We start from the raw sequence: 23,502 nt of genomic DNA, 5'->3' as shown, positions 1-23,502 counted from the left end.
CACGTGGAGTTGTGCGTAAGGTGAAAAGAGACACGTGTTTAGTGTGTAAAGAGTTGGCACAGCGATACGCGGTAACGCCCGCTGCCCTGGCCGCGGTTAACACGAACGATGTTGCATCTCCCCAGGGGGAGGCTCCGGGTCCAGCGCCGTGAGCAGAGCTGAGATGAGCCTGGCCGACGTCCAGTGCCACCTCGACAAGGAGGGGGCCTCCAACCTGGTCATCGACCTCATAATGAACGCTTCCAGTGACCGCGTGTTCCACGAGAGCATCCTCCTGGCCATCGCCCTTCTGGAAGGGGGCAATACCACCATACAGGTAGGAAGGCGACGTCACTCACAACCCTGCCGAGCAGGAGCAGAGCCCGTGCTGGGAGACAGGCACCCAGCCGCTGCCGAGACTCCTGTCCGAGAAACGGCTCCTCCCTACAGCGTGAAATTCTGCTGTTCTGGAAGATAAGTTTTAGCGCTGCCTGGCTGTGGCCATCCGGTCATGATGCAGACTCGGTTCCAAAACACGAATTACGTTTGCAACTTGGGGAAATGCTGAGGGCGTGTGAGGAAAGCTGGCCCAGGGTCTGGGGCCTGGCTGGTGCTCCACACGGGTCTGTCCAGTGAGTGACCGAGTGACGCGTGTTTGCGGTTTTTATCCGCAGTCAGGGACGATCCCGTCACAAGATGACCGGGAAGGCATTTGGACCGTGTGTGCTGTTTAGATGTTATTTTTGTATCTATAGACACTGTAGCTGTTAGTGGCTCTAAATTTCTCTGCCTTTTAACTGAACGGTTCAAGAAAACCAAACCGACACGGAGAGGGAAGAGCCAGGCTAGACTTGTTAAAGATGAGTCGATGACTTTTTGTGTGCTGGGTGTGGTATATATTTTAAAACAATAAAAACTAGAATAGTGGTCTTTAAAGAAACAATTTTAATGAATTTTAATAACATATATAATTTTCATGTAGAAATGGCAATCACAATGATTCTTTTAAATATCTTTAGTATTCCCTTTGTACATTTTTCTTCATTGGCTCTCTGAATTACTAGCTGTGTGTGTGTGTGTGTGTGTGTGTGTGTGTGTGTGTATTGATAACAGCTTGATTAAGATGTAACTTAAAAGCCACACGATTCACCCTCATGGGTATATTTGGCTTGACATTACATTCTGGGTCTTGAATTTGAAATCGGAGTCTAAACTAATGGTGTCTGGGTCCCTCGTGCGTATTAGGACAGTGCGTGTCTCTGGGCAGGTGCACCCCAGGCCCGGGGACCGCAGGCCGGGCTCCAGACGCGCTCGCTCCCAGCCAGGCGCCGGGGCCCTGCACTCCCTGCGCGGCTGGCGCCAGTGGCCCCAGCACAGACTCGTGCAGTTACCGCTCGGCACGTACCGCATCGAGCCTTGTGCCCGTGGCAGGGTCCACGGCATGCCTGATTGTCATGTGGGCACCCATGCCGTCGCATGTCGGCACCGACGTCTGACTGCGTCAGGTGCGAGCCTGACGGTAAGCGGGGTGCAGCCTGCGGCCCTTCTCCTCCCTCGGGCCGTGTTCGTGGTGCCGGGCCAGGCGGAACAGCGCTGAGACGCCCCTTGTCTTTGGGTCACGTGACGCCCAGGGGCGGGACCAGCGAAGCCAGCGTTCACTGAGCTCCCGCTGTGTGCACGGAGCTGGGCCGGGGACCGCCGGGCGCTGGAGAAGCCTCTCCAGGCCAAGCGTGAAAGACGAGGGCAGCGAGTGAGCCGTTTGCTCACCAGACGTGTCGGTGTGCGGGGCCGTCGGACCGTTTCCTTCTGAGATTATAGCCTCTCTGATTTTTTTAGCTCCCGTATCTTTTCTTTAATGAAATGGTATAGCTAGAGGGTGACAGTTCTGTTCGCTTTTTCCTCCGTTGGCCACATAAGAAGTTGGAAACCTTAAGTTATTCCTTTCCCTCCCTAGTTTTTTTTTTTTAAGCTTTACTAATTTGAGAAATCCCAGAAGCTTAGTGCTCAAGAAGTCGAAAATCTAGCAAGGATACAGGAAAGCGTGCTCACGCTCACAGGAAGCCAGGTCTCGAGAGTGACGGGCGGGGCCTTCGGGAGGTGGGACAGTACGGTGGACCCACTGAGGACGGAGCAGGACATCGGCGTGAGGCGCTGCTGAAAGGCAGTTTCCACGAGATGGGCTTCGAGGCGGGTTATGGACCCGGAAGGTGGAGCTGGACACGGAGCTGGGCCTGGGGGGGGCGGGGGACTGAGCCCTGCTGGGCCCTTGGCAGTGAGCAGAGCGGGCGGAGGAGGCCAGAGGGGCCAGGGGATGGGTTGGGCTATGATTTGAGGGCTGTAAGTCTGGCAGTGTGGGATAGATAAATTGAGGAAAGCAGGAGACAGTCGAATCATTAAAAAGTTAATTAGCAGTAATTCTGGGGAGAGCTAATGAGAACCTGAGCTCAGAGTGAATCTAATGATAGACCCGGCTGTCACTTGGAGAGGATGCTGGCTTGGAGAGGCACAGGGAGCCTTTTGGGGTGCAGGAGATAGTCTACATCCTTGTCTAGCTGGTGGTTGCATGAGCACGTGTCTGTTTCAGAATTGGCGAGCCATGCAGTTAAAATCAGTGTGCTTTACTGCCCCGAAGTTATACCTCAAAAAAGTGGGGAGCAGAAGAGGTCCCAAACCCAGTGGTGGGGAGGCTGGGTGCCCAGGTCGTTGAGAGCGAGCATCTGTCCACTGGGTGACACCCGGCCGGGTGCGGAGACGGGGAGGCCGGGGCCCCCGCTGGCTGTCGGAGCCGCTGACGAGCCGCAGGAAAACGCCGCTTGCTCATTAGGGAGTAACGGCGCGCGGAGGGGCTGGCGGGGGCGGGGGCGGAGGGCTGGGGCTGGCTGGCGACGGGCCGTGTTTTCCGCGGTGTGGCCTGATGGTGACGGCAAGGCACACAGAAGCTGTTTTTCCTTCAAGTTCTTTATCTTGTAAAGTAATTATGAATATTAGTTTCATGTTTTCACACATTCGTTACTCATATGCTCAGGCTCCAGATGAAATGCCACAGTTGGGCTCCAGCAGTTTCCTCGGGCGGGGTGAGGGGGGGGTTCCTCCCTAGGGAGCTGCTGAGCCCGTGAGCCAGGGGACGGTGGCCCGTGCGCCCTGCCCGGACGGGGTACAGGACAGGGGCCGGGACACTGCACGGAGGGCTCACATGCCCTCCCTCCCTCTCGCCCCTCCCCCCTCCCTTCTGCGCTCGCAAGGGTGGGAGGGGAGACTGTCGCCCCAGCCCCCCCCCCCCCCCCGAGACCTGTGCTTCCAGGAACACAGATTCTAGCCTGGAGCTGACGCCGAGAGCCCCCCAGCCCTGCCCTTCACTTCCTGGAGAACACAGTGTGGGACTCGAGTTGTCTGAGGCCACTTAGGGACAGACACCCTGAAGGCGGAGTGATTGGACGTTCCCGAAGGAGCTGGTTCAAAGCGGCAGAGCGGCAGATGACCAGTGGGGAAGCCGGCGGGGGCTGGGTCGCTTAGGGCTGGGACCCTCTGCGCATGGTCACGTGGTCACGTCCTGTCCGCTACGAGCCGCAGTCTCGGGGAGGGAGGCTGGTCAGGTGGGCCACCCTCCACTCGCGCCTCTGGCAGAAAGGGCAGTCACGGCGAGCCTGCGGGGTTTGTCAGCCACGCAGCCCTGGGGCCTGGCGGGGGTTTCTCCCAGAGCGGGGTGCGGGGGACAAGGGAACCCAGCCTGGGTTTCTGTTCCTCTGTCTGTCCCGCCCGAGACGGAAGTGCAGACTCCTGGGGTCCTTGGAGCTTTGAATCAGGATTTTTTTTTTTTTTTAAGCAATTATTAGACATTTTCCCAGGAGTTCTTAGAACCCAGTAGCACTGGCCGCCGGCTGGTTTCATGTCTGAACGACTTTCCTGGTTTCTGAATGTCATTATTTAGAACATGGGGCTCGGGCGAGTGGCGGCACATCCGGGCAGCAGAAAGGAGCGGCCTCCCGGGAGATGCGGGAACCGGGGCGCGTCTCGGGCCCCACGCCGAGCGAGAGGCGCCGCCACACCCCGCGTGGCGCTAGCTTCGTGACGTCCTCGAAGGACAAGACCACAGCGGGGGAGAGCAGGCCGCCGTTGGCCAGAGGAGGCGCGGGGAGAGTCTGGCTGCAAAGGAGGCGCCAAGGAGCGTGTCGGGTGACGGCGCTTGGGTGTGTCCTGCTGTGTCGGCGGCGGCCATGCTGGTCCACACACGTGTGGAAGTCCGTAGGACAGGGCCCCAAAAACCGTCAGGTTTACTGTGTGGTCATTTAAACAACCGAAGTAAAAACCGCAACGCGGACAGTGACAGTGGCGTTTACGAAGCGCGTCCTGTGGGCCAGGAACTCGGGGACGTGCTCTTCACGCTCCGTCTCATCTAATCCCCGCAATCTCCCCGTGAGGTAGGTGCCCCGATCCCCCCTTTTCATAGGTGAGGAAACCAAAGCGCACGGCAGCGAGGGGACCTGCCCCCAAACGTGCGGGCAGCAAGCCGCGGGCCGAGGCTCGCACCCTAGAGGCCGGGCTCCCCAGAGCCCCCCCTCCCCCGCCCCCGCCAGGAATGGCTCTGCTCCTTAGGTCGACGGTGCAGAGCCGGGGGGGAGACCAGCACCCGGAGGGGAACATGGCTCGGCCCGTGCACAGTCTCCCGTCGTGCGCGAAGCCAGAGGTGTCCGTGGGCGGGGGTGGGATCGTGGCCGCAGAGCTCAGTGGACGGGAGCAGCTCCCTGGACCTCTGTGCCAGAAGTCCCGTCACGCCAGCAATCTCATCACGTGACGGGCACGTGCTGTCCCGTCCTCCCCCAAACCGAACCCTCCGAAAGCTCGGTGGCTTAGAGCAGCGGCTCTTCCGGCCCCTGTCACGTCCCTGTGGGGGCGAGCTCGGTGTGGTTCTCCTGCTCTGCGGGACCTCGGCTGGGGCTACAGTCACGGGGGTTCGATCGGGCCGCAGGGGCCACGATGGCCACTTGCATGGCTGCGACTCTTGGTGCTGGCCGTCACCTCGGTTCTTCTCCATGGGGCCTCTCCCTGTGGCTTGAGTATCCAGTGGTGGCTGGAGTCCAGGAAGTGACGTTTTGAGGAGCAAGAGTGGAAGCCGCCGACCCTTTCCAGTCCCGGGCTTGGGCTTCCTCGTACGGCACCGCTGCCCCCTTCTGCAGGTCAGAGCCGGGCACAAGGCCAGCCCCGCTTCGGAGGGAGGGGAGGTGGGCCCCCGCTCGTCGTGAGAAGGGGATGGGCATGCACGGAGAGCAAGGGCATTGGGGAGCCGTCTTTGGAGACTGGCTCCCCCACGCCCCTTATAATCGATTGAGCGCCGAGCATGGGTCAGTCAAGGCCCCGAGCCGGGTGTCACGGCTGCAGAACAGAGGGGCTCAGTTCTCCTTGAGGTCCAGCCCTGCCGTGGTGGAAGTTTCGATGTGTCCTTCCCCTTTCGGATGGCGTGTGAAAACCCAGCCCCGTCCTGCGCACGAGGTCAGTGCGGCTGCTGTTCTTCAGAAGTCCTGACCTTTCTGCCCTTCACTGCCCAGACCCTGAAGGACCCAGTGTGTGGCCCCTAGGGTAAGCCGTCCAGGCTCGCCAGGTACCCGCATGTCGAGCCTGCTCCTGTGTCCTGGCCATCGTCACCTAAAGCCCTGACGTGCCTGGAGCAGGACTTAGGATGTTTCCCGGGCTGGCATAGGGGACTCCCAGGGACGGTGTCCCTGAGTCTCCCAGCACCTTCTCCCCTGCCCCGGCTTCTCTGACGATGGCAGCGCGCAGGGCTGGAGATCGCCCCCCGAACTTCTCCCGCCTGGGCGCCCTCCATGCGGCTCAGACTCAGGGGCGAGCCCTCTGCCTCTAGGAGCAGGAGGCGGCCCCACTGCCTGTGGGCTGCCCAGGCGTGGGTGACACCGTCGGGCCAGGGGACCAAGCTCCTCTCGAAGAGGAGCTGCTGCCGGCTCCCTTCCCGTCTGGCGCCACCCCCTCCCTGCGGCCCCCAGGAGAAAGCCTTCCTCTCTGCTGGATGTTGTGTGGCAAGTGGGAAACTATAAAATAAGCATTTGCTGATGAATTAATTTTTGGCACACGCGGGGCTCGGCAAGCCTGCCGGCACTCTGCATCCGTCCCCCAAGTCCTTGCCAACTCCTGTGTTCCTTCCTCCTGCCTGAGATGTTCCCACCAGCCCCCGGGGGACGTTCCCTCCTTCCTCTTCCGTGCAGGGGACAGAGCTGTCCCACCTGGGGAAGAGGAGGAGTCGAGTGTTACAGCTTTGAACGCACCGGACGTTCAGGTTTTCTTAGGCACATGCAGGTGTTTAGGGACATGTGTGCAGGGACCGCTATAGAGGACCTCACAGGGAACTCGGGAGACGAGATATGAAAAAAAGAAAAACCGAGGCCTCAGTGCTTCCGGGGGCAGAAGCGCAGGGAACAGTGGCTGCCCACGTGTGCTCCCCCACCCCGGTCTCGCCTGCACACATGCCCGGGAGGGGGGGGTGTGGGGCTTTCTTTGCTGCACAAATGCAGCTAGGTTCGGAAAACGTGACATGTGCCGTCAGGAAACATGGCCTGCATATCCCGGAGCGATTTCCCTGGGTCTGGGCCCCCCCTCAGCACGCATTTGGTTTCTGAGGTTGTCTTGAGGCCTCGGCCCGGGAGCCAGCAGGAGATGTGTACTCCACCGCTCCTCCCAGGAGTCGTGGCGAGAGCGGGGGTCGCCGGGCTGCCTCCGGCCCCGTGAGCTGGCAGTCAGGGCGCGTGCTTTCCCTCGGCTGGGAGCGGGGCGCCGGCTGGCGAGGAAGGCGTGCCTCGACTTGCCGGGGCGGTCACCCCGCGGAGGAGCGGGGCCGGGTGTGAGCAGGCCGCGGAAAGGCGTGTCGTTCTTGGCAGGACGGTCAGAAGTGAGTCACTGGTGTGTGGTGATTTCCGACCTTGGGTTTCATCCGTGTGGCCAGCGGTGGGGCCAGAAGACACCTCCTCCCGGCATGGGGGGTGCGGAGCCATGGCCATGAACATGTCGGGGCAGGCGGCCGGACCCCAGCAGACGGCCCTGGTGGAGCCCGCACCCCTCCACAGAAGGCCGAGGGCTCTGTCCGGCGCGGCTGCCCAGCTGGGTTCCAGGAGCGAAGACCCTGCCCACTGGGGTCAGGGACGTGGGGGACGCCGCCTCCAGGGGAAGTCGGGGGCCCAGGAAGCAGCTTGGCCTCCGGCCTGGAAACAGCTGGTCGGAATCCAGCTCCACCCCCCCACCCCAGCCGGTGACCTTGGACTTCCTCAGGACACAGCGCATCTCAGTGTTCTCGTCTGTGAGACGGCGGTTGGATGGCCCACGGGGGTGGCCGTGGGGGTGGCCACCGGGCCGAGTCCTGCCTCCTCCACCCCTCAGCCCGGCTCCTGGCTGGGCGCCCGCCTCTCAGAGACAGGGCGGCTCACACACGGCGCTCCATGCGGCGTTGGGGCCTGGAAAATTCTTGAGATGTGGCAGTTTTTATTACTAACATTTTTATTTAAAAATATGCTTCATTTTAGTAAACGTGTCTTCCATCAGAAATCTGACTTCTTGGGTTTCGCCCCCACGGCCTGGGGCGGCCGGTGCTCTGTTTTTTGTTGTTTTCATACACGATCCACCCGAGTCCCCGTGAAATGACTTTCGAGGTTCAGAGGTCGGGGGACCCCGGCACCTCGGGTGTGGGTTCCCGACCCTGACGGGCGCCCTGGGCAGAGCAGGCCAAGGGCCGTGCGCTCACTGTGGCATGACATGCTCCCTGACCCAGGCCTTTGTCTTTCCTTCCTTTTCTCTCTTTTTTGGTCCAAATAATTCCTTGGCCGTGTGCATCTTGTCCTTCCTCTCCATCCCCAGGAAATGGCACGTCACCGAACAAGGGTCTGTCGGGACGGCTGCTCTAACCCCAGATTTCGAGGCAGAAACTCAAAGTTCAAGCGCATTCCCATCCTTGGGAATACGGGGCCTGGGCAAACTCCCCTGAGAAGGACAGTGACAGGTCCCACAGCTCCTTCCTGGTCGCAGTTCCTGCCGCTCTCCAGGCGGGGGGCCGACACTCGGTCACGCGGGGGCCGGAGTCAGTGCGGCGGCTGTCAGCACGCGCCCGTGCAGGTGGCGCAAGGGCACCGTGTGCACCCTGCCCATGCGTCTGGGGAGTCGGGGAGCCGGCGTCAGCTCCCGCCGTGGCTGAGCAGCCAGGCCAGCATTCAGGCAGAAGCGGACAGTTCCATGCGTCTGCTTGTCGGTCCTCCGTGTCTGGGATGCCCGGCGGGGCGGGGAGCTTTCTGGAAGAACATAAATCTGCTTTCTTCCTGCAAAACTCACATGCGGGAATTAGCTTCTAGAAGGAGTCATCTGGAACGTAGGATCGAACAGCAGGAAGATGCGTCAGGAAGATGCGTCGGAGGAAACGCGGAAAGTTGCGGAGCGAGCCACGCCCTCAGGAGCGAGCCACGCCCTCACCTCCCTGGTCGGATCCACAGGGGGTCCGGCCCGTCTCCCTCCCTCTTCCTTCCCTGTCTCTCTCCCCCTCTCCTCCAGCTCCACCGGGAGGTCTGTGTTCTCCTCGGCTTTCCGAAGCAGCTTCCGGGCTTCCGGGCGGGGAAGGCCCCTCCCTGCCTCCATCTGAGCTGCGGCGGACCCCTGCGGCTGGCCCTTCCCACCCGGCCAGCCGCCTGCTTTGGGAAACCAGGTTTTATTGGCACGCAGCCACGCTCGTTCCTTTAGCACCCTCGTGGCTGCCCTCGTGCGACTCGGGTTTAGAAGCCGTGGCAGAGACCGAGTCGCCCACAGAGCCTCGAGTATTTATCTTCCGTGCGGCCCTTTGCAGAGAGCCTTTGCCCAGCCCCTGTGTGTGGTGACTCTGCTGTCAAAGGCTAACCTGCTCAGGGGGAAGCAGGACTTCTCCCCTCGGCCCCGTGTTCATCACCGGTGCAGCAAAAATAGGTCTCAGGTAAACATTCACCAGGCGACTAGTGCCAGGGTGTTCTGGCCACCTACTCGGCTGATCAGTGGGAGTGCAGGGAAGGACGGCTCTGCTTCTCCTTTCCTAATTTCTTTCGGGGGGGGGGGGGGAGATAGGGAGTGCTCTCCCCTTTCCTGCACTGCCTCTCCCAGGATGTGGTACAGCCCCCCCGCCTGCCTCCTTTTGGCTCAGCGTTAGGGGGCAGAGAAGGCTGCTCACGCCCTGGGAGACCCGTGTGTGCAGCTTGGGACCCCAGACCCCTGAGCAGCGGCAGAGTCTCCATCGGTCAGGGCTTTCGGACCGGCCCGCCCCAGAGCACACTTCAGGTCACCTCCTGATGGCCTGGCGCCACCTCCTGCCGAGGGTTTCCTTGGGGCAAACACAGGGTTTCCTGGCGGCGTTTGACCTTTAAGCCTAAAACATCCAAAACGCTGAGGCCAGGTCTCCAGCCGGTTGGCCGTCTTCTCCTCCAGACTCCCTCGGTGACGTCGCCGTCGTCCCCCCCACCCCCGTGGGCACCCGAGGGCAGCGCTCCCGGCCCCACCTCTGCTCGTTCCCAGATTCCTCTCCGGCTGCGCTCACTCCCAGCGCGACCCTGGCATGTCCGTCAGCACCGCCCCACCCCCGCTTGCCCTGTCCTGTTCCATGTCCAGGTCAGTGCTCCCCTCCAGGTCCCCAAGCTCAAAACCGTGATGCCATCGGTCGCCCTCTGGCTGTTCATCAAGAGTCACTCTGTGCCCACGCGACCCTCTGCCATCTTGTAGCGAGCATCCAGTTGGGGTCGATAGTGAGATGGTGAGCCGGGTGGTTGGCACCCTGAGGGCAAGTGACACAGCTCGGGTGGCCCAGCCGGGGCTGGAGGAGCCGGGCTTGGCACCGCCTGCCACGACGGGGGCGTCTGGAGACTGAGCGCCTTCCCCCTGGGTGGCCGAGATAGCCTGTCGCCCCACACACTGCTCCCGTCTGCGCCGCCGCCAGCCACGTCCCCCGAACGGAAGGCCGGCCACCACACTCCCCGGCTCAGCCTCCCTTCCACAGAGTGCGGACGCCACGGCCCCCTGGCGACGCGCCCTGGCGCGCTGCGTGATCGGGCCCCGCCTGGCTCTCCGCACCCGCAGCCCGACTCGCGCTGTCCTCAGCGGCGTGCTCAGACGCCCCTGCTCCCATGGGACACGCCCTCTCTCCCTCTGCCTGGCACGCTCCCCAACCACTGTGTGAAACGTCCCCTACCCTGAAAACTTCCTCTTGGCCCCCCGAGGCAGAGGTCCTGTCTTGGGGCGTATCCGGTGGTCTTTGTCTTTGGGCCGTCCCCACACTTTGAATGGAGGGGTCACTGTAAGACCCAAGGGAACAGAGACCAAGTCTGTCTTCCCCGCGAGGTTCCCAGAGAGGTCGTTACGTGTGAGGCGTGAAGGGAACTCATCTGCGCGTTGAGCCCACGCGGAGAACCCCGCTCTGCCGGGCCGGGCACTAAATGAGGTGACGCGTGGGGAGCAGGTGTGGTCGCCGTGGTGCTTTTTGGTCGCACGTCTTCCTCCTCCGCGCCTCCCCGCCCACGAGCGTCGCCTCTCCCAGGGTCTAGCCTCTCACACCCCAGCCCCCGGACCGCAGTGGCCGCTCCGCAAATGCCCGCTGAGCGAATCACCCCCGGCCCTCCGTGGCCGCCCCGGTCCTCGAGCACCCTCCCCCTCAGCCTGTTGCGGATATGAGCACGCGGATGTGAAGCACGATCACGCGGTGGTCGTTACCGTTTGAAAGGGACGCCTCGTGTACGCGCGGGGGCGCGTGCGGCGCCTCCGAACCCGAGGGAAACGTGACGCGGCTCTGGAGACGCCTCCTAGGCGCGTCCTCTGTCGTTTCCTCTTAGGAATCCCCGCATCTGGCAGTGAGAGCAATGAGTCCCCGGGCTGTGCCCGTGGGCCAGCGGCTGGGCCAGGCGCCGCCGCCGCTCGGTCTCGTTCGCGCTGCGCGGTGACGCCGAGTGGGCAGGCGCTGCTGCAGCCGCTCTTTCCGAGAACGGAATAGAGGCTCCGAGAGGTCCAGTGACTTGCTCAGGGTCACAGCTGGCTGGTGGCCGCATCCGGGAGTGTCTCCTGCCGCAGGCTGGGTCCTTGGCTTCTCCGTGTTGCTGCACGCCTTGGGGGCGGGGGAGCCGCTCCGCCAGTTTCACTGGCACAGACAGGGCCCACGGCCCGTCCCCCAGGGTCTGAGGAAAGGGGGGCCGGGCACCCCCTTCAGTGCAGAAGATGAGAGTCGATGGTGTTGCCCTTGGTGGTTCTTCTTGTCGCTGGGCTCTGCCTTCTGGACACGTTCCGAGACAGCTCGTGCGGCCGGTCTTCGGCCTGTGAATGACTTCCTATAGGCCGGGCGTCTGGTTGGCCAAGTAAAAACTCTACGTGCCGTGCAAGCCACTCCCCTTCCAGCAAGCTCCGGACCGCCAGGTCTATGCAAACCAGTGACGAGGAAACTCGCTCGTGTAACTTGCTCTCCGTGGAGGCAGAGGGCAGCTCGCTGAGTTAGGGCGCTTGCACAGAGTCCGATGACGGCGACGTTCCTGACGATTTGGCTTCCTGCTCGCGTCCGAAGGCATCATGTGAGGCTCGTCAGAGCTCAGCTTCTGCCCGTTTTGCACAAAGCAGCGAAATGTACTGGGTTCCCCCCACATTCGCGTCTTTGGCTGGTCGAAGACTGTTCACGTTTGGGGAAGGACGGGGAAGGGACTTAGTGCCTTTATAACGTGCCTGTCCTGGGGCAGGCACGGTGCTGGGCGCGGAGACGTACTTGATCCGGGCAAGGTGGGCTAGCCCCGGTTACAGAGGAGGGGACCGAGTCTCAAGAGCCAGGGATCTTAGCCAAAGTCTCCCAGTTAGCAGAGCTGGGATTTGAACTCAAGAATCTCTCGACTCTGCACCGTGCTGGGCAGCCTCTTGGCTCACGGCCTGGCGTCCTACATGTGGAGCTCAGCGTCCGTCTCGCTGCTGCTGGGGGCAGGGCGGGGGGCGGACACACTGGTCGCCCGATATGAGCAGCAAGTGGTCACTGTGTGGTCACCAGTGGGTTTCTAAAGTCGAAGTGTGTGCTGCACGATGGAAGCAAGTTCAGTTTTACACAGTATGCGAATTTTTCTTTTGTTTCCACGGGGTCCTTTTCATGAGCAGCGTTCCCTAGGCAGAGGTGAACTCGCCCCCGACAGACGCCTGCTGCCCAGTCGTGTTTCTCTGAGCTTCCGGAGGTCGCGTGCGCGGCCGGGGCCGGTAACTGCTGGGGCGCACTGCAGATGGCTCTCACAAACCCCTGTACTATTTCCAGCTAGTGGGTGCGTGTGTGTGAGTTGTATGCCTGTCTTCTGTTTACAAGAGGAAGTATCCCGTTTAATTTTATTTTCACACCCGAGGCCCGGGTGTTAAGAGAACATGGTGTTTTAACACTCCCTCGGTTATCAGCTGCAGAGCGGAGGTTGTATATTGTCACAGACAGTTTTCTGAGTATATTTCCACATTTGTTACCTGGCAACGTTGCTGCCTCGGGACGTGGAGACGTATGGGCTCCCAGCGGATCCACGCTGTTCAGACTGTAGAAGGTAGAGCCTGGTTCCCTCCCGGGGACTGGGAAGGGGGTTGGGCACAGGCTCATGGGGCGAAGCTGAGAGGTGGCCCCCGCGCCTCAGTGACCAGCCCGGGACGGGGGCGGGGTGCAGCAGGGGAGGTGGACTTTTCTTCAGCCTGGATCTATGCATCACGGTCTTGTTGACCACCCTCCAGTCCGATGAGAAAGGACGCCCCTCCGAGCAGGCGGACGACAGTCACAGCCTCGTGCTGGGGCCGCGCCCTGAGCTGTCGCAGCCGCCCGGCCCTCGGCCCGGCCGCGGTGAGGTACTGAAGCCACTGTGGACAGAGCCGGAGCGCTGAGTGGGGCCTGCACACCCTCAGGCTGTCAGAGCACTCCCCCGGGTCCTGTGGGATTGACCGCCGTCCCTGGGAGGCGTCTGCATCTAAAACCCTCGCCTCCGAGACTCCAAAGTCCTGTCAATAGAAGCACCATGTTCCGAGGTCCTAGGGGGTGGGAACGGTTGCTGAGACCGAGGGCAGGGGCTCCCCAGCACCCGTGACGTTTCTTGAATGATACTTCAGAGGGGACGTTCCCATGGCGACAGTTGCTCAAAGTTTCGTGGCATCGACAGGTTAGACGAGACAGCCGGGGACCGGGGCTCACAGTGAGCCCTGTAAGCGCACGCTCCTCTGAAACCACCTTCTGGTGAAGACGCCAAAGCCCAGGGTCTGCTCAGAAGCCCTGGCCGGCACGGGGCTCAGGCGAGCTTGGGCCGATGTCAAGGTACCACGTCACTGCCCACCTAGGCCGTGTCGGCGTCTCAGGGAGGCCCTGGCGACCCACTGGGCTCCCACTGTCTTGCTTGTCACAAAAGAAAAAGCCGATCACGCCCGGAGGTATTGAGAAAGCATCGGTTAACTCTAAACGTGCGTTTCCCGACCTCCTGCAGGAAACTTGGGAAGCCATTTCATTAATGGGTCTTGCTCTGGGAGGGTTGGGGTAGGGGTCAAATGAACCCTGGCCTCACCAGGAAACGTCCTAAGTGGCAGCCACACTATTCCTTAAGTTTTGTGGCAAGAGAGTGGACACTTTTCACCTGAGGAGGACTTGACCCCGAGCATTCTGAACTTGGACGCTACCCCAAGCACCTGCTCTTCACCTGGAAATCCGTAGCCTGCTGTTTAAACTTTAGGACGATCCCCACCTAGATCAAAGTCCCCCACCAGCCCGCCGAAGAAAACTCCTCGGAACAAAACAAGGTCATGCCGCATTTTGGGGTAAGCACAGGAATCAACAAAGAGCCGTTATGTAACTTCTATTTATACCCTCCTTGCTCACTGTCTGCAGGCAGACGAGAGTCGCTGAGAAGGGGTTTAATGAGCTCTGGGTTTGCTCACCTTCCTGAGCTGGTAGGAACCAGCCTGTTCTCAAGTGCGTCAGCACAGAATCTGGCCGCGGGTGGGCGGCCGGGGTAGGTGGACGGCCTCGTTGCCATGGTGTCTGCGCGCGATCTCACCCCCCTTCCCTGGCTCCTTCCTCCCGCCGTTCTCGTCTCTTCTCCTTCTCCCCTTCTTTTTTAGACCTATAAGTGTCCTTGTTTCTCACACCTCCTCGTGATTCTGGGACCTGTCACCGGAAACAGGACATTTTTCCGTCCCCCGCTCAGAGCGTCCCATTGTGTGGCTTCCGGACCTCGGAGCGGTGTTGGCCGGGGTGTGTTGTTCCCTGCCCGCCCCTTTCCCGGGATTTTTTTTTTTTTTTTTTACCACCAGGCCCTCCATCATAGGGGCCTATCCTGGACATCTTTCATCTTGCCCGGTGGAAGCTGACGCCCCACGATGGGGTTGCCCCAAGCTGATGGGGCCCCATGGCCGGGGGGTCGGGGGTCGGGGGGCAGACAGGGGCAGGGCCCCAGGGGGCGCCGTCAGTGCTCCCGTGCATCCTCCTCAGTGCGCGTGGCCTGGGTGGGCAGTGGCACCTGGCTCGTCTGGTGCATGAGGAGCTAGAACCCATGACAACGGGGGGGTGTTTGTCCCCCAGCTGGCATTCTCGGGGCCTGGGCAGATGCAGTCACTCGAAGGCTGTAGGTTGAAATTGCTCAGCCAGGATTTAAAAAAAAAATAAGTGAGTAGAAAGGCCATGCGGTTCTCAGCAGGGAAGCGGAACTGCGGCGGCCCCAGGAAGGGCCACCTGCGCCCCGGCCGGCCGGCCTGCTGGTGGCCACGGGCCTTCCGAGCTGGCCTGGCCATGTCAGCTATGTTCCCACCAGAGCAGAGGCGTTTACAAGACATGAGTAGCGAAGTCACAATGGAATGTTCTTAGAAAAGAAAAAGTAGTTCCTGTGAGGACAGACTTTAAAAACAAATTTTTTTTTTTAATCCCAGAACCCACCCCAGCCTTGCCCAAGAGTTGTGCAATTCACAAGAGCAGTGGGCTGTCTGAATAATCAAAGGCAGGCCGACTTCCCCTTGCTGCCTCTGCGACGGACATCTGCATAAAACATCCCCGGATTCCAGACCGAGGCCGTCACTTCGTTCCCCTCTGCGGGACCGGGGGGGTGGGGGGGGGGCTTTCCCTTGGGAGCTGCTCCAGCAGGGTTGGCTTCGGGGCTGAGATGTTTTCCCAGGAGATGCTGCCAGCAGGAGGTCCTGCCGTGGGGGCCCGAAGGCGCACCTCCCCCCAGCTCTGACCCCCGCCCGCCCGACAGCCCGAGTCACCGCTGGCCCTGGCGCTTCTGCCCTGGGGCTGCTCGTTCCCAGGGCATCTCTGCCCACCAACGTCTCCGAGGCCTGCTGAGTTCCTTTTTGAAAGTGTCAGAGGTCTTCTCGATGTTGCTACCCGTTTCCCACGTCCGGGTTTTTGCACTTTGCATCAAAATGTCCGAGGCTCTGAAGGGGACAGTCCTGTAAACCACCTGACCACTTGTTTCCCTTTGAATTCAGGACCTAGAAAAAGAGGAGGACGCGTTTCCGCAGCGGCCGCTGCACGGTTTTGTGTTTGTGTTGTATTCGCCTCCCTGCAGCGCCAGCGTGGACCGCTGAGCCCAGACCCCGTGCCACCGGGTCCGGCGAGGGAGCCAGGCGCTGGGGGGCCGTCCTCCCTGCTCCCTGATCATGACGCAAGTGTCCACGAGGCCAGAGGCGTTCACCCTTCTCGGGATGGACGAGGCTCTCCGGCCAGCCCGAGCCCGCCCCGGGGGTGCACTGAGCGGTGCGCCTCCGGCCGGCCTTGGACCATGGCCCTGCCCCGTCTGGCAGGCCCAGGCGCTCACAGACGGGAGCCTCTGGTGGTTGGGGTCCTCTGCAGCTGCCTGGATGCAGAGCTCAGCTTGACCTCAGTGTTCTGGAAATCCCTCAGGGCCGTTGTGCGTGCGCTCATGCGGCACACGTTTGTGGGGCACGTTCTGGGTGTCGGGCGCCCCATGACGGCCATGGTGCAGTCGGGGGTGAGACCGTGTGCGTCCCAGCCCTCGGAGCTCATGGTCTGTCGGTGGAGATGGATCCTAAACCAGTTAACAGATAACAAACCGGGACACACGTGAGTGGGGTGTGGAGCGTCACGAAGAAGCCGCGCGGGGTAGTCAGGGAAGGCTTCTCTGGGGAGGTGGCGTTTCAGCTGAGACCCAAGAGATGAGAGGGGAACCAGCCGTGCACGGGCCTAGCAGCTGCAAGAGCTGAGGGAGGCCAGCGTGGTCAGAGTGTCGCCACCGGGAGTGGGAGCTGGGGACGGAAGGGCTGCTGGACCCGGATCGGACGCCTGTCACTGGGTGCGGGGCCGGGGCCTGCTCATGAGGCCCCGAGCAGCAGTCACACGGAGGAGTGCTGGGTAGCGCCAACCCGCCCCACCCCCCATCCCCGTGTGCTCGGCCGTCTGCGTGTCCCCCGGGCAGGTCCCGGGGCGTTCTCTGCAGCCAGGCGGGAGCCGCGTGGTGGGCCAGAACCCAGGGCAACGGGCCTGTGGGACTGGGGAACGGCGAGGCGCGGCGCACATCCTTCGGGGCCCGGAGGGTCTGTGGTGAGTGTTAGTCAGATGCAGCAGGGGACCGGGAGGGGGGAAGGGGGGGCATTCGCTCTGCTGGACAGCGTGCTGTCTGCCGGCCTGCGTCCTTGACCCCGCAGCCGCAGCGCGTTTTTCTGCAGATTCTGTGGTTGAGCGCGTTTGGGGCAGTTGGCTTGTTGAGAGCAGGGAAAGGGAAGTGGCAGGTGCCAGGCGCCAGGCTCTGGCCTCGGTCACCTCCATCCTCCAGGCCCCCCAAGGGGCGGCCTCGCCCTCCCTTCCCCACGACTGATGAGGAAGCTGAGGCCACAGGCTCGTCGGCGACCCAGCCCAGCCCTCCCAGTTCTGCGGTCACCCCGCCACCCGACCCTGAGCCCCCCGCTGCTCTGCACGGACACAGGCACGGGAGTGGGCCTGACCGCGGCGTGAGCTGGACGCTCCAGGGGACCTGGGACCCTTCAGGGCAGGAGGCGTCGGTCCGTGTGGATTGACTGCCCCTCAGGAACGCAGAGCAGAAGCGAGACCAAGGACCCGGGTCTTCGCCTTTCACTTCCTGGGTCAGTCCTCTTTCTCGACGCCCCGGGCCGAGTCCCCCAGCGGGGTGGGAAGGGACAGCCGCATCCCTGCCAGGCTCTCAGCAGGGGGCCCACCTCAGTGCTGCAGGCCCTGCCCCCACCCCCATCTCAGGAGAAAAGCCATCCTTAACGGACCCGGGTGGATTTTGCTGCTCACGAAAGACGGAGCTGGTTCTGTTAGCAGCATCAGGACGGTCAACCGCATCGGCCTTCCCCTTCCCTGGCGGCCGGCGCGTCCCCAGCCCCCCACGGCCCTCTCGGCACTGGCGTCCGCAGTGAGCTCCCCGTCCGCCCCAGCCAAGGGGTCGAAGCAGGTGTTGGTCCTCGTCCTCCAGAGGTGACGATGCAGAGAACCAGTTGTGGTCGCTTCGTCTCCTTTCCTGCCTTGAAGGGTTTTTGATTTCTGGACTCGTTACAGCTGGAAACATCCTCACAGTGGTAGCTGGGCTGAGAGCCCCACGTGTTTATGGGTCACAACCCCTCGCACCTCACAAAAGGCTCCGTGGAGTGAGAGAGAATGTGTAGCTTCTCACGCCCCTTTTATTAACCATTAGACTCACGTCATACATCATGCTTTTCCTGAAGTCAAGAGAATTGGTTAGAAATTTTGAAAAACACAGTTCGCGTTGAAAGGTTTGGGGCCGTCCAGGAGGAATGCCGGACCAGAAGCCGGCGTCCTGCCTTTAGGCAGATTAAGCTCTGAGGAGTGGAGCGAAACGGTCTCTCTCTGTGTCGGAAGGAACCTGAGCGGCTTCCAAACTGGTCAGATTGCAGCCGGGTGTTTTTTAAGCTTCATCATGACGGCGACTTGCCCTCCGGTGTGCACTCAGAGGCCGTCCCGGCCAACCGGTGTCAGCTGGCATTGTTCGCCCCTGGCCACGTTCGGACACCTGACTTCGGCCACCGCATAGCACCCGGCGCCGCTCACCTGCCCGTCGTACTGTCCCTCGCTTTTCCTTCGCAAGAGGAGTCGCCCGACGGGGACCACCAGCTCCCTCCATCCGCCTAGCTCCCCGCAGCAACCAGAGTTTTCCACGCAGAGCGTCGCACACCTGCAGCCTCGGTGGGCGAAGCCTCCACGCGGCGCCACAGGGCGGAGGGCGGGGGTCGCCGTTCTGACAAGGAGCGCGCGATGCCTGAGGTCGCGTGGCTGGTCAGTGAGGCGCCGAGGCTGGAGCTTCGTTTTCCGCCCGTCCAGCTCGATGCCTCACTGTCTGGCCACCTTGTTCAGGACTCACGAGCTTAGGGTTTTGGTGGTCGCCACCGCATTCTGAGGAAAGGGTTGGAGACCGGCAGCGGTCACCGCGTGGCACTGGCTTTGGGAACAGCGTGTGACCTTAGCCAAGGAGCAGGGGCCCGTGCAGGAGCCACGTGAACAGCGTGTCCAGCGGGCGTCACCGGCAGTCTGACGGTTCACCTGAGGACCCCCCACACCTCTCCGTACCTGTGGAGCAGGTGTTATAAAAAGTCAGAGGTGCTTGCATTCAACAAACTCTCGCACAGGTGACAGGTGTGTAACGAAGCAGAGTGCCTGGGAGCCTGCACTGTGGCCTCAGACAGGTGGGGCCGGAGCCCCAGCCCCCTCCGCCCACCTCCCAGCGGAGTGACTCGGCGAGCGCCCTCACCTCTGCGGGCCTCGGTTTCCTCCTCCGTGAAATGAGGCTCTTGCTCGCAGCTCCCTCGTGGGTGGTTCTAGGGATGAAACAATGTGATGTGGGTCAAGCCCCTCGGCATCGCCTGGCGAACAGGCCGTGTTCAGTTACCGCTTGCCGTAGTGTGAGTGACAGAGGGAGCGTCCCCAGGAAGTGGCAAACAGGCGCAGGAAGACAGCCAGGAGGTAGACCCCACACCTCGGGAGCCACTGCTGTCACTCCGTCACCTGCACAGTGTCTGTTCTCGGGTGTCCAAGCCTCCTGGGGCCACGGCCGAGGTCTCCGCGTGCCCGAGGCAGAGTGAAAAGAAAAAGTCAACGACCCCGGCGGGGAGGTTCCGTCAGCTGGAACCTCGGCCCTTGACGCCCTGTTCAGTGTTCACATTTTTCAAATTCTTGGATTCGCCTGAGAATGATTCGTTCTGCAGCAGAGAAGGGAGCGTCCAGTCTGACTGTCACGGGCCGTGGCAGGGTCATGTCGTCCGGGGCAGCCAAGCGGAATAGCTTGTTCTCTGGGTTCTCTCCGGGCCCAGCGTGTGGGCTTCTGGACCGACCGAGCGTGGACAGCCTTCCGCTGTGGGGGTTCACAGTCTTGGCACGGTGGCCTGCCCCGCCCAGACCACCCACACTCCCGCCGGGCTGCGTCCTGGGTCACGTCCCGTCTGCTTCCTGTCATGGCCCCTCCTTTAGCCAAGACGCGCTCGGAGGGCTCCCCCCGTCACAGTGGCCTCTGGCCCCGCAGGTGCGGGCTGGCTGGCTCTGCGTCCGGGCGCAAAGCCTGTCTTCCTCCCACATCTCTAAACTCTGGGAGGATGGCCTTTCGACATGGCATGTGTCTGCTCGTGTACCCCGCTGTGTGTTCAGTGCACGGGGGAGGCCCGGTCTCCCGTTCTTCTTCCTGAATGGTATTTGGAACTGTGACCTCTTGCCCCAAAGAAAGGGGTGCCCACACCCCTCCTGCCCACTGCCCGCCCGTTGACTGTAGAGTCGCCACCACTGTCTGCAAGGCCCTAAATTGGGGCGCCTTTTGCTCAGAAACGAGCAGGCTTCTCACAAGCCGTGCTCTGTGTCTTGGTGAGGGTTGGGGTGGCTGCAGGTGGGTGGCCGCCAGGCTCATTGAGCAACGTCTGATTATTTTCAAGGCAGATCTGAAAGGGTAGCTCCGTCGTTGTTTCGATCCGAGGCCTCTCAGCAACTCAGCCCGTGTCCGGCTCAGGCAGCCCTGGGAAACAAACCGCGTCCACTGGACAGTCATCCAAAGACAAGAGAGTAAACGGAGCCTGTCGGTTCCACCAGGACCCAGCGTGGTCCCAGGGACCGGGTTGGGCAGTCGGGTGACGAGGACTCCGTGTGGCCTTGGCGGGCCCCTGTACCTCCCTGCATGTGGTGCCTCTGCGTGCAGAGATGGCGTCTGGGGGGAAAGGAGGACACGTGCAAACCGGATGCGCGGCCTCGGCGTTCCGCGGCCCGTGTTTCCGCCCTTCTCGTCCTGTTTTCTGAGCTTGGCGTACAGCGGCCAGGCCTAGTTTCCCTCCCCCCGCCACAGCCGCCCAGGAGGTGGCCTCTGCCAGCGGCGACTCCCTCACCTGCCCTGACCCTCGGCTTCCTTCCTTAAAGCCACGCCAGGTACTGACCTGTTGCCAGTGAGCTTGGGTCTGCCCCCGAAGCACCTGCCCCTGGGCGGGTCTTCCATGTGTCCCCTGAGAAGCCGGAATCGGAGCGAGCGCCCTGGGCAGCAGGCCAGATGGCCACTTTCTACGCTGCCCCCCGTGCAGCGAGGAGATGCTGGCACAGCGACGGGGTTCACCGCCCCAAGCGACCGCCCTCTGGCAGTTGGCTCTCGACGCCGGGAGATGAAGCCTTGTTTTCGGGGAGGGGGAGGCGGAATTTAGCCACCACAGTTGGGTGGCAGTAGGTGGAGTTCTCTGTCCCCACACACCTCCTTTTGTCTGTCCGTGGACGCGTTGTCTCTCAAAGAAGCGGACGGTTAGAAGTTAGTTCTTCATATTTGAGCGATTTTTCAGAATTCACCTCCATTGGGGTCGTTTCTGTCTTGTCCACTGAATGAATACAGAAGTGGGAAGTGTCGGGGTGTCAGTGAAGAGCAGCCCGACGTGCTGGGTCGTGGTCGCTCCTTCGTCACATAACCAGGGCGCACCGCCCCCGTGCCGGGCCGCGTCTGGGCGCGCAGGAGGCCGCGGGCCGGGCCAGCGGGCGTCCACCCCCGCGTGCGAGAGGCCGTAGGCGGGAGAGTCCTTCCGTGGCGTCGTCTCAGAGGCCAGTTGCTGAAGAAAATAAAACAGGGCACGTGAGAACAAGCAGCCGGCGTGGCCGCCACGTCGGATGCTCAGGGAGCTGACGTTGGTGGCGAGCCCGAGGGGCGAGGGGGCCCTGGCCGCGGGGAGAACCGGGGCGGGGGTGGGCCAGGGAGGAACAGGTGTTCACCTGCAGTCTCCTGGGACAGGTTCTCGGGGATAACAGGCTGTTTCAGTAAACGGTCACCAGGGTGGTTATCGAATCACTGTGTCCATTCCGCGCCAGCTTCTGGTTTCTCGGGGACAGTTCAGGCTTCGTTTCGCTGTTGTATCTCCAGTGATGGCACAGTGCCCGACTCGTGACAGGTGCACAGTCAGTGGTGGACAGATGGACAGGTGGGTGGGTCGGTGGGCGGATGGATGGATGGATGGATAAAATACTGAGAAACCTAAAGAAAAGAGGCAATAAAAGGCAATGGAGGACGTTAAAGACTCGCACTTGTTCCAAAGAGTCGCGGTCTGGGAGGGCCCAGTGACACACAGTGACAAGGACGAACAGTAGGTGACGCTCGGGAGCGGTCGTAGTGGAAGGGACAGCACGCAGGTGGGAAGGGCAGGTCCCGCGTCCTGAGCAAGGCGGGGGAGCGGGTCGGTGGAGAAGTGCTCTGTGGTCACGTGGGACGGACATCTGTCGGAGTAGCCCACGGGCTGGAGGCGAGGGGGTCAGAGTGACGGAAGTCAGCAGAGAAACGTGTCGGCCCCCGGGGGGCTCCTGGATCAGGCACCTGTATGTGCGGGGGTGAGAGACGGGGCGGTCGGGGGCTTCCAGGCGCTGCGAAGGTGGTAGTTTTTCTGGGATCGCGAGCCGAGGGCCACCTTGTGTAGACACGAGCCGTCTTTCCACGTGGGGGAGGATAGGAAATTGGCAGAAAGACCCAACTGGGAGAAGCAGGGATATTGTTTGGAGCTTTGTTTTATTCCTCTGGAAATGACCGTATTGTATTTTTATGTAAATAATTCACAACAGCGCGGTGTTTGCGAAGGGGCGGGAAGCAGAACTCATAAACGAAGTCGAGACACCATGCTGTGTTTCCACGTCAACAGTCGCACTGTGGCGTGCGGCAGGTCTAAAACAAGTGTGTCTCCAAGAGGCAAGCTACCTGTTAATTCCGAGCTGCTTTATCTGAACACCCTCACCTGTCCTTCAAAGCCCAATTTGAAAAATCACATTCTCCATGAAGATTTTGGGATCACTCCAGCCCGGGGGCCTCCTTGCCAGCTCTGCGCTTCTACGATATAATCATGTAGCTTCTGGGGCACTTTTTGCATACACAGTTCAGTCTTCCTTAGGGACGTGGCATCCTAACCTAGTGTGGAGCCTCGTAGGGGCATGGTAGCACGTCTTACTCATCCGTATGTATTCACAAGGCTGTTCCGAAGGAGGGACTCACAGAAGTCCTTAAACAAATGACTAGCCCCGCTGCAATCACCAAAAATACATTTCATTTTCATTGTCGGTGGGGTAGTTTTGTCATTTGGGTAAGAGGGGCTGTTCTTAGTTGGCTAAAATCTGCCCAGCACCCCTTAGTTTGCTTCCTGAGCCCGTGTGACTGCTCCAGCGAAGATATCCTGTGGCATTTGCTTTAAAGGCTCTGTAAAAGGGAAAAAAAAAAAAAAACTTCAGGCCCTAGAATCCAGAGACAGGTAGTGCATAGAATGGTGTTTATCTTCGGTCTGAACTTGGGCCATTAGTGAAGTTTTGCGGCTGACTGTGACCGCCGTGAGGTTTGGGTGTCTCGAGTGGGATTCAGTCACAGGTCTGTCTCAGTGTCGAAAATCTGTGGTTTTTCTTTGGCAGCATTCCTTTTTCTGCCGACTAACAGAGGACAAGAAGTCGGAGAAATTCTTCAAGGTCTTCTATGACCGAATGAAGGTGGCCCAGCAAGAGATCAAGGCGACGGTGACGGTGAACACCAGTGACTTGGGGAATAAAAAGAAAGACGACGAGGTCGACAGAGACGCCCCGTCACGGAAGAAAGGTGCGCGCCCCACGCAGCCCCCGCCCGCCTGCTTTCCTCTGGCCTTCCGTCACTTCTGGACTCAAAACGGTGTTCCCTTTGGAAGAAAAAAGCCAATGTGGTCATGATGTAATTCTTCCTAGCTGAATTCCTGTTGCTGTGGAGGTTCTGCTTGTTTAGTAAATTAATATACATTCCTCTTGGTTCAGCTCCAGGGTTTTTTTTTTTTTTTTTTTGGCAGGAAATCCACGAATAAGGCTTTTCTGTAATTTTCCATTTAATGTTCGAGAACGTTGAGGAAGATTCACGCTTTAGAACTGGATGTCCATTTTTTTGTCAGCCAATTCTCTGACACGTTTGATAGTTCGTGAAGCTTTTTATCCGTCATCTCAGTGGAAGGGAAGGGATGTTAGGGAGGGGAGGGTGGACCCACCAGTGCCGAGTCAGGCGGCTGCGAGCAGTTAGTGAACCGCGCTGAGCCTTGTTTCAGATGAGAACGGGGTGGCGTCCCAGCCAC

The 23,502-nt window shown here is 60.9% G+C and overlaps 1 protein-coding gene across 11 annotated transcripts in view; it reads left to right on the top strand.

Annotated features, from left to right (window-relative positions):
* ITPR1 (inositol 1,4,5-trisphosphate receptor type 1) overlaps window positions 1-23,502 on the top strand; it is a 260,469-nt gene that overhangs the window by 177,017 nt on the left and 59,950 nt on the right. For all 11 annotated transcript variants that reach the window (XM_016133138.2, XM_016133137.2, XM_016133135.2 and 8 more), the window contains 2 exons: window positions 126-316; window positions 22,826-23,006. In XM_016133138.2, coding sequence (XP_015988624.2) covers window positions 126-316; window positions 22,826-23,006 — 372 coding nt within the window. The remainder of the gene's footprint in view (window positions 1-125; window positions 317-22,825; window positions 23,007-23,502) is intronic.

The sequence above is a fragment of the Rousettus aegyptiacus genome, unplaced genomic scaffold, assembly GCF_014176215.1.
Source record: "Rousettus aegyptiacus isolate mRouAeg1 unplaced genomic scaffold, mRouAeg1.p scaffold_m13_p_4, whole genome shotgun sequence".
In the NCBI taxonomy this organism is placed as follows: domain Eukaryota; kingdom Metazoa; phylum Chordata; class Mammalia; order Chiroptera; family Pteropodidae; genus Rousettus; species Rousettus aegyptiacus.
This window is presented reverse-complemented; position numbering and strand designations above follow the sequence as displayed.